Source organism: Paramacrobiotus metropolitanus, unplaced genomic scaffold (genome assembly GCF_019649055.1).
Source record: "Paramacrobiotus metropolitanus isolate TYO unplaced genomic scaffold, Prichtersi_v1.0 Parri_scaffold0000001, whole genome shotgun sequence".
In the NCBI taxonomy this organism is placed as follows: domain Eukaryota; kingdom Metazoa; phylum Tardigrada; class Eutardigrada; order Parachela; family Macrobiotidae; genus Paramacrobiotus; species Paramacrobiotus metropolitanus.
In genome coordinates, this window is record NW_026570221.1 from 2,049,787 (window position 1) to 2,065,807 (window position 16,021).

The 16,021-nt window shown below is 43.8% G+C and overlaps 5 protein-coding genes across 7 annotated transcripts; 3 read left to right on the top strand and 2 right to left on the bottom strand.

The window, feature by feature from the left end:
- Nucleotides 1-326: 326 nt before the first annotated feature.
- On the top strand, nt 327-3,894 carry LOC129600177 (uncharacterized). The gene is made up of 3 exons (XM_055498644.1): nt 327-719; nt 1,870-2,354; nt 3,167-3,894. Exons 1-3 carry the CDS (start codon nt 666-668, stop codon nt 3,762-3,764), a joined length of 1,137 nt encoding a protein of 378 aa, XP_055354619.1. The 5' UTR covers nt 327-665; the 3' UTR covers nt 3,765-3,894.
- Nucleotides 3,895-5,395: 1,501 nt separating this feature from the next.
- On the bottom strand, nt 5,396-7,971 carry LOC129581799 (nuclear hormone receptor family member nhr-10-like). Of its 2 annotated transcripts, none has more exons than XM_055473058.1 (5): nt 7,519-7,971; nt 7,192-7,307; nt 6,794-7,114; nt 6,265-6,638; nt 5,396-6,209 (listed from the first exon to the last, which is right to left on the bottom strand). In XM_055473058.1, the coding sequence occupies exons 1-5, from the start codon at nt 7,565-7,567 to the stop codon at nt 6,056-6,058; spliced, it is 1,014 nt and encodes a 337-aa protein (XP_055329033.1). In that variant the 5' UTR covers nt 7,568-7,971; the 3' UTR covers nt 5,396-6,055. The 2 variants fall into 2 exon arrangements, with proteins under 2 accessions (XP_055329033.1, XP_055329024.1); XM_055473049.1 differs by having other exon boundaries at nt 7,192-7,310.
- Nucleotides 7,972-8,090: 119 nt separating this feature from the next.
- Nucleotides 8,091-10,326, top strand: LOC129581822 (probable NADH dehydrogenase [ubiquinone] 1 alpha subcomplex subunit 12). Its single transcript, XM_055473082.1, has 3 exons — nt 8,091-8,414; nt 8,593-8,665; nt 9,474-10,326. The coding sequence occupies exons 1-3, from the start codon at nt 8,246-8,248 to the stop codon at nt 9,715-9,717; spliced, it is 486 nt and encodes a 161-aa protein (XP_055329057.1). The 5' UTR covers nt 8,091-8,245; the 3' UTR covers nt 9,718-10,326.
- Nucleotides 9,746-11,207, bottom strand: LOC129581811 (glucosamine 6-phosphate N-acetyltransferase-like). Its single transcript, XM_055473070.1, has 2 exons — nt 10,430-11,207; nt 9,746-10,214 (listed from the first exon to the last, which is right to left on the bottom strand). Exons 1-2 carry the CDS (start codon nt 11,025-11,027, stop codon nt 9,925-9,927), a joined length of 888 nt encoding a protein of 295 aa, XP_055329045.1. The 5' UTR covers nt 11,028-11,207; the 3' UTR covers nt 9,746-9,924.
- On the top strand, nt 11,182-16,015 carry LOC129581774 (engulfment and cell motility protein 1-like). Of its 2 annotated transcripts, XM_055473016.1 has the most exons (7): nt 11,182-11,535; nt 11,669-11,852; nt 11,932-12,265; nt 12,731-13,050; nt 13,326-13,693; nt 14,052-14,766; nt 15,303-16,015. In XM_055473016.1, exons 2-7 carry the CDS (start codon nt 11,850-11,852, stop codon nt 15,843-15,845), a joined length of 2,283 nt encoding a protein of 760 aa, XP_055328991.1. In that variant the 5' UTR covers nt 11,182-11,535; nt 11,669-11,849; the 3' UTR covers nt 15,846-16,015. The 2 variants fall into 2 exon arrangements, with proteins under 2 accessions (XP_055328991.1, XP_055328982.1); XM_055473007.1 differs by lacking the exon at nt 11,182-11,535 and having other exon boundaries at nt 11,543-11,852.
- Nucleotides 16,016-16,021: the final 6 nt, after the last annotated feature.

Here is a 16,021-nt window from a genome sequence, read left to right on the forward strand (position 1 = left end):
GTTTGATAGTCGGTTTCTTCGGCGAAAACTCAGCCGCTACATCGGCCTACCGCATAACTGGATGCTAAGCACAAGATCATTATGCAAAAAAACTTGAAGTTGTATTATGATCGGCGACTATGAGAGAGATCCATGAGATGGTCAGGTCCAATTCCAAACTACCATATTTCCCACTCAATATTAATGATTCCGCGTGCGAATCGACCCCGGCGTCACTTGAGGGGCGTACGCGCGCGTACGTCGCCGGTTGGCCAGTGGTCATTGGCTGCCTATATATTACATTACCCGCGTCTCCACAACATATGCATAATGCAACATCTTGCGCGAGTCTGATCATATATATGCAAAATAACCGACACTTGCTACTGCACCACGCAATCACGCCGGCTTCTCTGATTACCGCGCATCTGTCATCCATCTGCACGTTGACGTATAAAAGCATACAGCACTTGGTTACAGTTCACATCTCGACCGGCGGACGTGACTGCTGTTTTTATACAAGCTACCGTTATTTTGTGTGTTTTTGTATGTTTGGAGAATTCAGCCCGAATTACGTTGTCGATGCGGTAGTGATTTACGGAAGTTTATGATACTGCGAATTGTCCATTTGGGATTGAACTGGGAGCTATAAGGATTCGCCTCCTTCGTCTATTAAGTCTTAGAAGATGAGGTTGTTGTTGGTCGCCGCGGTCTTGTGTGCCGCTTATCATAACCTTCAGGTAAGTATTTTTACGACGTAGTTATGTGTTAACTATACGAAGTAGGAAAATGTGACATAACCTTCTGCTTAAATTGATCTTATAATTAATAATATATGCCATTTGTTATTTTAACATAAAACAGAAATAATGTACGTACACGTGTATGTAGACGCGCGGGTCGGATTTCTAATTTTGCAATTGCGTCTTTTTCCTACGGGCATCCTACTGTATGTAATTTGTTCCATCATTTCCATCCATCTGATGTTTTCCGTTGCCATTATTCAAAATTTACGAGTAATTTGACTTGCAGAATGCGAATTAGGTACGATTGTCAAAATTAATACCAAGTACGATCCCGGTATGCATTTTCAACTTCTTTATATCGTGGTAAAGCAAGATAAAAATATAGATATGGTATTACTCGTAGTAAGCGCAAGTACATTTGCCGACATATGTAATATCGTACAGTCATTTATGAGGAAATTTCAAATACTGGTGCAAAATTTCTTTAGTTTCTGGAATTTAGCCGAATTGCTAAGGACCATTGTTTTTTCAAAGAGGCGTTACGATTTTGTAATTCTTGTACATTTACAAGCTAAATGACGTAATGCATCTACTGTATGTATATTAATTTTATAGTACTCAAGTAAAGTCAACGATTAGTGTACTGTAATATTACTGCTGCTGCTATACTGTAAGTACGTTTTCTATACTCGTATATTTTAAATAAGATGATGGCATACAGTATACACCTGCGTTGACCATACTAGGAAAGCGCACCGCTGTCGGCTTGCACTAGAAGACCGAAGCGAAGCGGGAAACCAAGATTAAAATGTTTAATAAACTGTTTAAAAATACATTTTTTATATTTGAAAAGTATTTTTGTTTTATATTTATCATTTTTGGTGTGCTCTTCCATATTTTATTTAAAATTGTTAATGCGTGACCGACGTGACCGACGTGACCGACAAAATTCCTGATTTCTTGAACAGAGAGGACCTTCGCTTCGCTTCGGTCGATCACGGGAACACAAGTGCTGTAAAATTCGTATATTGTGCTGTAGTTTGTTAGCAACTGTTTAGCAGCGTTTTTAAAAACGCTCTTCGATATGCAAAAAAGGAAATTGTAATTTTCATTAAATTAACACGGCGCTGTTTCGCTGTTCTAGGCCAGTAGCCATAAAAAATCGTCAAGTCGGGGCAAAGCGAAGAGCGAGCGCAAGCGTAACATCGACTACACCGGCCCGGTCTCCAACACCGGCTATAATTCCCCGCTGGCCCAGGAGCAGGCCGTTTACGCGGCCGCCCCACCACCCCGATCGTACGGTCCGGCCCCACCCCCTCAGAACCCGCTAGTTTTCGATGCCCTGGATATTCTGCGCGGCCGACCCCCGCTGACCGCCAAGGAAGCCGGTGATGTGGTGGCCTATTCTTCCGGCGGCAAAGACTTCCCGGCCTATCTGGAGATTCCCAAGACCTACTTCTCGTGTGAACACATGAAGCCGGGATTGTACGCGGATCTGGATCACTACTGCCAGGTGTACCATCGGTGTGATGTCGGCGGTAAACAGTCGACGTATCTCTGCCCGCCCAAGACACTGTTCAATCAGATTACCCTGGTGTGCGACTGGTTTTATAATGTCAACTGTCCCAAGTAAGCGAGAAGATTTTTCAGCCGGCAATAGCGTTGTAATTATTTATGGTCCTGGTTTTTTATTTTTAATGTGTTACAGCTCTGGTACGAACCACTGGGCTGGCTTTTTAATAATGATAGAATAGCTATTCAGTTTTAGCGCTCTTGAAAACTTTGTAAGTGACACATGCTCAGTTTTTGTAAATTCCATACTCGGCTGGCTCTGTTTTGAACTGCAGTGGGCTGCAGCTGCAGTTCATTTAACATCGCATCGCGCACTTTATAATACTCGACAAAGTAACTTAGTACAAAAAAATTTTTAGTGCAAAGCGTTTTAGAACAGAGCTTTATAACGGAATAATAACTTACTGCAAACCTTTCAGAAACAAAATTGTGCAAGATAAAAATATTTTTGATGTGTTATACAATGTACTTTTGTGCAGATGCGTATCTTCTCTACGAGTAGAGGTCAAAGGATATGTTTAATGTTAATTTGAACCGGAGCGGAAAGATGCCACCGTACTACAACTGCTTCACAGTTTATTTGCATATTGACTCCTGCAGTGCACGTGTGCAGGCCTGTATGAGCGCGCGCTTAGGATAGTGAATAAATCATATTAATATTTCCCTGGCAGCTGATCGCCTACAAAAATTCAATGAAATATAACTTGTGACATCTAAAAGTAACTTGAATTACGTGCTTCTTTAGCTTTACTTCGTCTGTTACTATGGATCGAAAATTCGAAAGCAATTTCGAATTCGAATTTCGTGTGCGGACGTTAATCCATTAAACTTAACTTAACTTAACTAAATTAGTAATGTTCCTGTTGCAGCTCACGGCAATTTATTGAATACTCCAACTCCCGTCTGTACTATCCCCAGTGGCACGTTCTGGACACCCAACTTGACTATGTCCAACCCTACGTCCAACCACCGCCCCCCGCGCACGTCCAACCCTACTCGCCCCCGGCCGCCGCACCCCAACCCCCGCCGGTCCTGTATCCCGGCGTGAAATCCGCCCAGCAACCACTGTACAGCAGCAACATCAACGGCCACGAGAATCCCGAATACCAGATGTCGGTGGTGATTCGCAACCCCCAGCTGATACCCGACTACAGTCTGGGAGCGGAGAGTAATCTCATGCCCAGTAAAGAGCAACTGGATCAGCCGTCCGTCATGCTATCGACCCCCGTCCCACCCCCGCCCTCGATGGTCAATATTAATATGGGCAACGGAGCCGGCGCGGGCGGCAGTGAGACGGTCGTGGTGGATGCGCCGCCCCGGGCCAACGGGGGCAGCGTCAATGTGACGATTAATTTAAGCGGTGAACAGAATAATCAAGGACCGACCGGTATTATGGTACCCGGTCCCCAGCAGGCCATTAAGGATGGGAAAGGTCAACCGGTTAATCAACGGTTTAACGGGACGTAATTTGTATGTGTAATTTATATGTTTTTATTATAATTTTGTATTGCTACAGTAGTTAAATCGAATCTGTTTTTGTATTCGAGTTAACCTTAATACGCTCAATAAAGATTCTTGAAGCATAGTAGATCAGTTTCACGAAATTCAACGTTTTTATGGCATGACAGCGGCATTCGTTGACCGCTGGTCAACCGAGTGTACCATCGGGTGAATCGGGTGCCATGCAGTGACGGGCATGCACTGATCGTTTCAGCGCTACGAGTAGCCTGCAGTAAAACGTAATGCACTATGTCGTAAATGCGATAATACTGTTACGTATTTATAAGGCTGCCGAGATTTCAAAGGTGAAGGGATAATTAATCATCGTTGTACAGTGTACAGATACGACTACAGAGTACATACTCAGGTCACGGCAATGATATTAATCGTATTTATATAATAGTACTTTATTCAAAATACACAGACTTATCATCATAATCAAGTTCAGCCTTAAGAATACAACCGACAAAAGCTGCACACAGTTTAGAATAATTTTATAAGTACGAATACTGAAAAGCGAAACAACGATGCCGCTGGTTCAGTCAACCCAGATATAACGACAAAACAAAGTTCTGGAATTTTATTTTGTAAACGGACTTGTAATTCTAAGTACGCAATAAACGAATGCATAGTACCAGTTGGGATACTTTGTTAAATTCAACAGTTCTTATCGGAATAATTCACGGGTCAGCGACTCAGCGTTCACAGAAAATGTAAAGCAAATCTATTAAGGCTATCACGCAGATATCACTAGTCAAAATGGTATGTGTGGTAAGATGTTGTAGCGCTAAATAAATCGGGCGAATCTATCCTTCCGCGAAGCCACCTGGAAAAGAAAACAGCATCCTGCAAATCACTGTACCAATCACGCAAGTTGACTGCACACCGAAATGTAGAAAGCTATTACGAGCACGATGCCGAAATAAAACTTAACAGGGGTAACAGACTTTTTTCAGCTTTTCCACAATTCGGGATTTTTTGTTCTTAGCCATTAAACTGCAATACTAAACGATTAAACTACTAAACAGTAAACAGCAATACAGTCAACCGTTTAAAACGTTTAAGTGTAATTTCAAATGGTTATAAAACATAAATCTGTGCAGTTACGTTAACAAGATTTCCTTGAACCCAAACGTAATTAGAACCTCTTCGTACACTTGGTCCGACCGGTTTCTGGGATAGTCCCGCTGTGAAAGGGGCCTGCGTCACTGGCACAGTAACAGTAGGGACCATCGACGGCAACGCACCAGGCGGTGCAAACTCAGTGCTTGCAGTGGAGAGATCACAACAACTGATCCAATCCGGTTTCGCCATTTCCGCGCGATTGTTCTTGAATCACAGATGTACCCGCTTTACCCTTCACGCTGCTTCCCTTTCCGCTTTTTTTCGACTTTTCCCTTCCCTGCTCCTCTTTTCCCTTCCCCTTCATTAATCAATCAATTCCGCAATACGCTGGAGCTCCGCGTAATGAAGGATGAGCTTCCGTTGATACAACGACTCCATCATCGCAATTTGATCAGGCCGAAAATGCTTCCGCGTTAGTTTTTCGGCGGTTTCGAAGTTCTCCAACTTGAGTTGTTGTTGTGCAGCACCGGCCATTTTGATTGATTGATTGATTGATTTAATTTCGAGTAGCCAAGCCCGTAAACGGGCACTCTCACATATCCTTATCCGTTGAAGAACATCAAATATGCTAAGGCTAGTCAAGTCACCACAACTCGTTAAACACCAGTAATACGAACGCTAGAGAAGCAACACGTCACAGAATTGCTGTAGGCTAATACGGGCACAAAGCTACGTTTTCGAAACAACTAGCCGCATAAAGCAATCGCAAAGTACCGGCTGTGTTTTTGCACAAGGCACAAAGCCACAGAACAACAAGATCAGTATCACTCTATATCGCATCCGTATCAAAGTTGAGTCGAAGTTGAGGCCCCTTCGTACGTCCACGTACGGCAGCGAAGTGGTGAGTTGATCCACGTAGAATCCGTATTGACCACAGGCGTCGAGGAAACGTACACGCCACTCCGTACGGTCAGCGCTGATGCCGACTAACCACTTCGCACACAGCCTTGCGGGCCATGCACTCGCAGCCTGAACTCAGAGTGGTCACCCATCCAAATCCAAACCGCGCTCGATGTAGGCTATCTTTCAAAATCCGAAGATCCATCCATTTAGCTACACAGAGTGTGGCTTTTCAGTTACGTTTTCGTTTTACGCTTGCTGAGATACACATATTTGCCCCGTGCACCACATCATCATTGCGCAATAAAACTGTTGAGGTTTTTCTTCTCCTCGGTTTTTTCAAAACCCAAACGGGCATTGTCTCTTCTCAAGGGAGCGATTCTGATTGGCTTTGGCATAAGCTGTGATGGTAATGCCGTATTGTTCAGCTTCCGGCGCTTTCCACTGCTGCAAAGCAAGGATATATTAGCTGCCTGTATAAGCAAATGTTTCTTAATTTTACATTTGAACAAAATCCGATTCAAGAAAATGCTCTCCACAAATACGGTGGTGCTTGGTAAATCCCGTCTTATCCAAATCTTGACGAGCGCACAAGGAAAAAAACTGCAAATATCGCTCTTCGTTTGCTGTTCTGTCCGGCAGACGGAAAAATCCCACGTTAGCATGACTTCCAGTGTAATTATTGCAACTGGCAACAACACAGACTTGTCCAGCCGGCCCCGGCTTCCCTGCCTTGCAATAATGGTAAGGATTAATGCAAACGGCACTCGTATCCACCGTGCAGTTATGTGAAGAAACAACTTTGCTCGCTGCCACACGATTCCAACGGAATATCCGTGCGGTCAGAACATGACTCAAAACCTCGTTTTCGTTCACCTAAACGCATAACAAAATTAATAATCCAACAGAAAATAAGAACTTAAAATATTCTAAAATGCAAAAAAAAAATAAAACTAGATTATAAACTGAACTGTAAAACTGTAGACAAACAAAGCTGTAGATTTATCAATTTCTAAACTATACGCAGGCACCTTGAGAAATTTATGCGGGAACGGCACGCATGCGGTTTCTGCAGAATCTTCTTCCTGCACTGCACGGAGTAGTTTTTCCAAGTCGTCCACACTGTGGGCATTGCGAACGACAGCTCTGATAGCCATTTTGGCAAAGGCAGTAGGGTTTTGTGGGTTGCGCAGTCCCAAGAGCTCCGCTTCTAGCCGAGCGCGGTCTGGATGTTTCAAAGATTTCCTTTTATCCATGCCGACTGCTAGACATCTCTCCAAACGACATTTGCTGCACGACTTGAGACGAACATTTTCCACCGCACACTGACCGCTTCCTTTACATGTCAAAGTCTACGGCAACAGAAAGACGGTGATGAATGATGAAAAATTCCAAAATATCAATTCGCATGCCCTCATACTGAACAAACCGTTTTATTCCAGTTGGCCATAAAAAAGCTCTTGCAAGGAATACACGTCAGCACTCCGCAACACAAACCGGATGCAACTTCCAGGCATACAGCGCAACGGTCCTGCTGCATGCTGTCTTCTGAAACACAGGACACAGACTGAATCCATGTGCAAACACAACAATACGCTTGAAACTGTTTTAAATCAGCTATCCAGACAGAGCAGTCGGTTCTGCAATGACTATCGAGATTTCCGCGTTGCGAGAACGGAACGATATTTGAAATGAATGATTTAACAATCATGAAATTTACAGCAAAAAAAACATTGTTCGATTAGTCACTGCCTACCGTGAGCGCCCGTATCGCTGAGCAGATTCGTCTGATCGACGCCTTCCATGGCCTCGCTGAGATGCTGCTGATGGGCCAGAAGAGGCGCTTGGCTGTCTGTGTTTGGGATCGGCGCTGCACGGGCGAGATCGTGAACGGTGCAGCTTACGCTGGTCGACGAGGGGCTCTCGGCCTCTCGCTGATCCTTTACGGGCTTCAGGAAAGCCCGCTTTAGCCTTTAGCCAGGCAAATATGATCAACCAACATCGGCGCGAGTCTCAGACAGTCCAAACGCCTCTTTATGGTCGTAACTGTTAGAATACGATCGAAGTACTATGTCTACAATCTGATAAACCTACAATAATCGACACGACACTAGGAAACCATAAAAATAAGAAAATTCATAAACGGTAAAGCCGTAAAGATCAGCACTTTGATTTATCACTACGAGTATCAGCATTCAGCGCTGCACTGCGGGCTCTCCCTCTCCTGTAACTTACCATTAGAAATTTCAAATTACTGTGTTTCTTGACGTTCTTGCCCGCTTCGGGTGGCATCTACGTGCAAACCAGTCCATGCCGTCTGTCTGAAGCAGGAGCAGTGCGCGGTTTGTGATTTTCATTTCTCCTCGAGTTTGAATTTTTACATCGTGCATTCCAGTGTCGATTTTGTTTTTCTGGTTACCATTTATGAAATTGTTGTACTAACTTTTGACAGGCGCCGGGATTCCCAACAAGCAGATGTGAAAATGTCCTTGATCAGTAAGGTTGGCAACCTGATGCGGGCGATCAAGCAGAACGGAGGCATCGTGAATTCCGCGTACACACTGCTGGTGACGGATGATTTGAAATGGGGAACACACGTTGGCACGGATAAATACGGGAACAAGTATTACGAAAACAATTACTATTTCGTCGGTAAGCCCATTCTAAACCATTTGTTGTTCTTATTCTGTCCACGATGCATCGTAAATGGTTGACATTACGAGTTGCAGCGTAAGAACTGCACAGGCAGTATACATAAAGTGGTGTGCACACTGCACATTCAAATGACGATTCACGGGAAATTTGTCATTATTTGTGTGTAAATTTTCAGGGAGGAATCGCTGGGTGATCTACAATAAGGCCTTCTTTGTGGATTACGATGGATCGCAGATTCCAGCGGAATGGTAAGTGTATGTTTACAGTACATAAATTATTTAAATAGTTGTAAATTGCGATAAACTAATTTGTTGTTTGCTGTTATAAAGTGTTATTTATTTATGGTTTTCTAATTAACGTGGATTTGCTGATAATTTTATGATTACTCATACTGTATTTGTTTGTTATTTACGCATTGCTCTGTAAAATTTCTAAATCTTTTACAGCGAAACAAATTCGGCGGTGTTTGTGGTGGGTTTTCTGTTGCACGTGTTGGTAATAATTATAAATTATTCATTTTCTAAAGGGTTTATCATGGGGAGCTGACTTACTGCGAAGTGCGAATACCCCATCAGTGCCATCACTAATAATTATCTTGCCGCGTGAATTTACTGAACTTTTTTCCTGGAATGGGAATTATAGGACTATCACCTGAAACATTGGTTTTGGCATTTGTCGGCTGTCACCCGCGCTTAAATTTTCTGGTGTTTTTCGTTTTGTGCAGTTTTAATAAATTTAGAAAGCATTTATTGTGGAAATGGCAGCTTAAAATGAATGCCGATTGTTTTAAAGTGAGCAGTAGTTTGAAAATTGAATGGTAAAAGTTTTGCCATATCAAAAAAATTACTACGGAAGAAGTACTAGTACAATGCAAGTACATGTTGACCTTTTGAACTGTAGATCTACTGGAATTAACTGGATGATTATGGCACATAATTATATTGAAAGTTTTTCTGTTTAGAGTCTTTAGACAAAACTACAGCTTTCATAATACGCTACCTTTTTGTGAACAGAATGTTGAGGACACTACATAAATTCGAATTTTCTTTTGCCCAGGCATGCCTGGATGCATTACACCACCGACTTGCCACCGACAGTGAAGCCCCCGGTGAACTACAAGTGGATGGTGCCGCATCAGGAGAACAAGACCGGCACCAGCGAGGCTTACTTCCCCTACAGCACCACGCGCACCAAGGTGCAGTCCTGGATGCCGCAGCATCTGCGCGGGGCCGACTACGATGAGACCACCAGCCAGCTTGCATCCGGTCCGAGCAGCGACTCCCACAGACAGAATGCTTAAAATGGTTTCTTCGTTTTACCAGCGTCATAACTGCCATTGGATCCACGCTTTTATTCGATATTCTGAGTATAATGCGCAGAGGAAGACTGCATAGAAATTTATCCACAATTTTTACATCGTAGTGTATTTTAACGCTGTGTTGTGCTAAATCAGAGTGTTTATAAACACTGTAATTAATTACATAAATGATATTGGGCTTGAAATTGATTATGGAGTTGTCTTGGACAGAAATCGGGCCACCAGGGCGTCGATCCCAGGCTCCGTTGTAAAGCCGAATTGATTATAAAAGCGGACGAACGGCTCCGGGCTGTCGACGTGGATTTTGTAGCAGCCAAGGGATTTGGCGAGACTCACTAAGACGTTAGTTAATATGCTGGCCAGGTTGCCGTCTTGGTAACGGTAATCTTGGATTTCTTCCTCGCGGTCAACCATCAGGTCTTCGATGCGGCCTTGTAGCGAGACTGAGTGGATGAATTTGTACTGAATTTCCAATGAGCCTGTTAAAATCCACTATTTTTTTATCAATACCTAATTTATCTTTTCGTATTTAATAATTATTAATGTTGAGGAGCTCCAATCTTCAACTTATTCACTCGTCAAAAAACAGTACTTGGCGTTGAATAATTCGAGTCGAAAAAGCGTTTCTGATTGAATAATGAGGAAAACATTATTTCGTTTTGTATTAATACAAATTTTTGTTAAAAAAATGCACCTGTTGCCACGATTTTATTGGTCGCCAAGTCCTCGATGACCACAACGTAAAACGTTCCATTTAGCGCTTGCATCCGACGAAATTGCCGGAGAAATACTTCTTCCGGTATAGGCGTAACATTACTGCACTGCGCCAGTAACTGCATGTATCCCTTCTTGTAATCGTCCTGCTGAAGCGGCCGGATGACCATATTCCGCGAACCTCGCAGTTGGGATGACAGCGCTTCGAAGCGTCCTTCTTCCTGCTTTTCCAGTGCGTTTCGGATTTCTTCCGCAGGAAACAGGTTTGCATCGCTTTTGGCTGACATTGGCGGGTATACTCGTATAGATATACTTGTACACGTGAATCTGCGCAGTTTATCCACAAATCGTAAACAAGTGACACTATTAATTCTCAGATTTTTATTCGAATAATCAGTTGTTAATGCAGTTATTGCGGTATACAAATCTTGATTGCTGCACTGGAGAAGAACATGCTTTATAATAAGTTTTTCCGTGCTGTCTGCGCAGATACATAGGTACGGCACTTCCGACTGATGGTAAATTAATGGAACACAAGGAATCTCCCCGTTAAAGTTTTGTACTTTAGTATGTAGCATTGAATACAATACTGCGTTTCAGCGCTGGTTTATAGGCTATTTTTAGATGGACAGCATTAAAGCAAAACCAGCGGTAGCTCGATGCTGACTGCTGGTTTTTATCGTACGGTAGTGCATCGTTTTTATCCGATGCGAGCTCGTACTGATCGTGAGTAGTACCGGTACTTCCTCCAGCTGTCAACTTCCGGTAGTCAGTATGCAGCGCGACTGCACGAGCACTTCTCGCAGAAGTTGGGAATGCTTTCCACTATAACTTATTAGCATACAATAACATATTTCACATATATTTGAAAACTGATTATGCATCGTAATATTTTTATTTTGTTCAGTTGTAGATGGACAGGCTTTTTTGGAGCACGTTGCTAATTTTTGTGGGTGCCCTTCCGGTGAAATGTTACACACTACACAGTACTGCAGACCTCGTGACGCCACTCACTGAGCATTGCTGCATGAATCACTAGACCAGAACGAAATGTTGTGGTTTTGAAAAATTTCCTTTGCATTTCAGGTGACTAACTAACACGGACTGTCATCGGTTGATTTTTGAGTTCTTTGGCGATATAATATTGTTGGTTTTGGAGGATCACATAATTTGTGACTGAACTCTATCATTTTTTTGAAGTTATATATTTTTTCCCCAGGCAGTGAGTACTGTGGACAGCGTTCTTTGATCTTGAAGGCATCCTGACTCAATTATCCCTTCCCACATCGATGGCAGCTGATGTCGTTCTGCCATTCGTTCGCCTCTAATCTGTTCGTTTTTACCCTGTATCCCTCTCTGCTTTATCGTTTATTCAGTTGCCCGTGTGGCGTCCCCTCCCTATGGTAAGATACGCTTGGCTGCGGATAGCCTGGACGATTCTTGACGCGTGATGACATGTTCATGGTCTCGTTTCTCCACCAGGATGCGCAGAACGGCGCGGGGAGTGGCAGTGCGGCGCGTGCCGCCCCCCGTCCCGTGACGACGGTGTCGGGCGGATCTGGTGATGGACGGCAGGAGAGCGGTCAGCTGAAGGTGGGCGTCAAGTTCTACGCGGACGATCCCAGTAAACTGCCGCAGATGGTCAAACTGGATTTCACGCGGCCCCTCAGCGCCCTCGTGGAGGACCTGTGCGCCCCCTGGGGGATCCCCAATCACCAGGATTTCGCCCTGCAGCTGCAGGATCCGCAGAATCCCTCCCAGATGATCTACGTTACGGCTAAGAATCGCGATGAAATTAAAAATGGCAGTGTTCTTGGTAAGAGTAGCGACAAAGAAAAACGGATTAAAAATCGTCATAAAATAGACGACATAACTAGTTGAAAATTTAACCATTTACTTGACTGTCAGTTGTAAAAAATCGATTTCTTGGTAAGTTCTATCCAGGAATAGCAGTAACGTGATTTGTGATGCGAGGCATCACAAAAATTCTGTCTGCTAACATCGAAAAAAAGTTTTCGTAAAAGAGGTAGTAAATTAAATAATTCGAGATAATAATAATTCCGTTATTAGTTAATTTTTGACAATGTGTATCAAAATTTTTGGTAACGTTTTAAAATGAGTCGGTTTTAACAACACAGTTATAACGAGTTACTAGATTATCTCTTTTGAATTGCATGTACCGTGAAAAGCATAAGTATTGGATAAGCACAATACCGTTTCATCGCAATATTTTCCCTGGTTTTTATTGAATTGTGCGCTTTCCTTTTGTTGGTGTGAATAGTGTTGTCTCCCTCGGCATCGGAGCAAGTCAAGAGCATCCTGGAGAGTCTGCGCATGGGAGACGCCACGAAGAAGCGCGCCGCCGTCACCCAGCTGGCGGCCTTAGCGCCGGACGTCACCTTTGCCGAGGAGTTCATCACGCAGGACGGCATGGAGTTGCTGGTGACCATTATCGAGAAAACGGGCTGGGATAAATCCCTCTCCACCGTCCCCTTCATGATGCCCGAACTGATCGGGACGCTGCTGGGCGCCTACCATGATCTGATTGAACTGCACGGGATCGTCAGCTGGGATACGGTGGACCAGAATGTCATCGCCAAGGTATGGAACCGGTGTCGATTTTTTTCTCTTGTTACAGTACTTTTACGACGAGCGACGTTTAAAGGGACACCGTTATAAGATATCGTGCTTCCGAATAAAATTAGATAGCATTTACATTTAAATTGAATCGGTTTGTGATTATTAAGCAACGATTAGAAAAGTCTTTCCTTGGCCGTTTTGTGATTTTCGCTTAGACGAGGAAATATATAGGTTGTCGGTTCTGATTTTCTTAAATGTAATAGTGGATTTTCTGAAGTTTTCTTTGGTTTTTCAAGGTGGCATCCTATGTTAACAAGAGTAGTTTCGACCCGGCCACGGTGCAAATTTCCCTGACGATTCTGGAATCGCTTCTTCTGAACAGTTCCAAGCAGGCGTCGGTGGCGCGGGAAATCTCCTTGCCCCACGTAATGGAGCATCTCAAACAGCCGTCACTCCAGCAGAGTATTTTATCCCTCATCAACGCTATCTTCGCGCGGGGCATGAACGATGCGGCGCGGCAGAGTTTGGCACAGGTCATCCTGTCGTCCGGCACGAGAGAGATTGTCCTCAATGAAGTCATTCCCCTTAATCAGACACCCAAGCCGGAGATTGCCAAGCAGCTGTTTATTCTCCAGATGCATCTAATGAAAGTCATCAACTTTAGGTAAAACTTTAAACTTTTGTACTTACCTACGCGGTTTTAGAGTTATTAAATATATTTTATTTATTCGTGAATGATAGGTTACTTTGCAGTGTTTGTATAGTACCGTTGATGTATGGCATAAAAAATCTGCACGCAGTTTTCACTGTTGAACGAAAGCTTTCCATTTGAAAACAGTTTAGTGCAAGCTGAAGTTATCAGTTTGAAATGTACCCAATGATTTAAACAACTGAATTTACTGTCACGACTCACAAATCAATGTTATTCTTAATTACGATGGTTTATGATTCTATTTGAACGCTTTCCATAACGATATAAGCTTACCTTATTTTTCTGTAATTGATTGACGTCGTCTTTCTAGAGTAATGAACCATACATGGGAAACAGAGACGGCCGAGAAGCATTTGCAAGATTTGAGAAAATCCACAGCCGCCGTTCTGGCCGAAGTGCCCAGTTATCCCAGCCTCACCCGCAAGAATAGCGAACCGACAGAAGAACTCTCCCGGTTAGGCTTCAAACACACCCGTTCCCCGTTGGACGACCTGATGCCGCTGCCGGAAGGCGCTCTCGTCCTGGACTGTATGCAGTATTTCGCCATGAAACATCCCGCCGTCTTCCGGCAATGGATCCTGGAGAGCTGCTCCCGTAGTGCCTCCGACTGCCCGTTCCTCTTGGCCAGTCTGCACGTGGTGCGCGTGCTGTTAGAAACCTTCCGGGTGGTGGAATTGCCGTCGGGGGAGTTCCCGGTGGGCGAATATGACCGGGTGGTGTTCACCTCGGAGTATCCCTTCGAGGAGGCCTATGTGCTGGGCATGCAGACGCTGTGCCGGACGTGGAAGGAGATGAAGGCGTCGGCGCAGGATTTCATGAAGGTCATCGGGGTGCTGAAGGAGAAGGTGGATTTGTCGTTGCGGGATCCGCCGGCGCCCGGCTCGGTGGAGGCCTGGCGGGAGCGGGTCAAAGAGTATACGTACGGGAAGATTAACGAGATCAGGGAGGCCAGGAAGAACGCCAAGGAACAGCTGGAGTCCAAGGCGGAACCGATTGTCCAGTTGAGGGAGATGCTGCGCTCCGAGGTGAGAATGTTGAAAACTATAAAATAATTTGACAAGTTCAACACTTCTTTGATTATTGCACTCGTACCGAATTGCAGAAGCTGTATGATTACACAGATGGTATTTATTTTATATTTATACCTACATGCTATACTTCACAAAATTACCTGCCCTTACTTTGTGTTTTAATAATATTTTGTAAATTTTGGTGAAATTAACTACGATGTTTTACGCGATATAATTTATAGCGTAGGTACTTACACAAAAGCGTGAGCAATAAAAGATAGCGTAGTTAAATCGTTGAAGTATGTAATGGAAAATCGTATGCTCGTGAATAACAATCATTTTCTAGCTTGATTGATTTTTTAGTCTGATACAATAAAGATTGCGTGTTATATTGTGCTTACACACGGATAATTGAATGTTAGTACAAAGTCATGATATTGTATTGTAGAGTGAAATGTATATATCAAAATTACTAATATTACTAAACGATACGGAAAAATATCTGCATCCGACTGCCGTAAAAGACTGTTATACAGGTTGTCATTTTTTAGGTTTTGGGGCTCATTACGGAGAATCGCATACGGCACATGCAGGAAGGCACACTCTTCTCGCACTACGAACGCCGCATGTTCGCCGGGAAGAGCAAAACCTGGAAGTGCAAACTCTCCATTAACAAGAAACTGCTGCACTACGGTGACGCCGACGAGAGCTCATCAGGCCAGCTGGCCAAAGTTATCGGCATCAGCGAGATCAAAGCGCTGCTGACCGGGAAGGAGTGTCCGCATGTCAAGAACAAAAAGAATTACCACAACGTCGCTTTCTCTCTGGCGCTGATCGGCGAGAACAAGGCAGGAGAAAATAAAACCCTGGATTTTATTGCGCCCAGTGAGTTTGAATTCAATATGTGGACGGATGGACTGCGGGTGTTGTTGGGGGAGGAAATGAGCAGTCCGCTGGCGGCATCCGACATGGAGGAGCTGCTGACGTGGGAGATTAAGATGCGCTTGTTGGGCACGGAGGGCATCGCGATTCCCGAGAAAATCCCGGAGATGCCGCCGCTGCCGGACAATTTTAATTTTGCTATTGCATTGTGAGAGGCTTGTTTTGTTTGGCTGGTTTTGAATGTTTTTATTTTTTATCGTTTGTAAACTTTAAATTTTTTAATGTTTTTAGCGTTGATATGTTGTACGACCCGGATCCGCATTCCGCTGTAATTGTTGTAATGTTTACGGTTTCTTTCACGTTTAAAAATCTCCAGTTATTGGTTTTG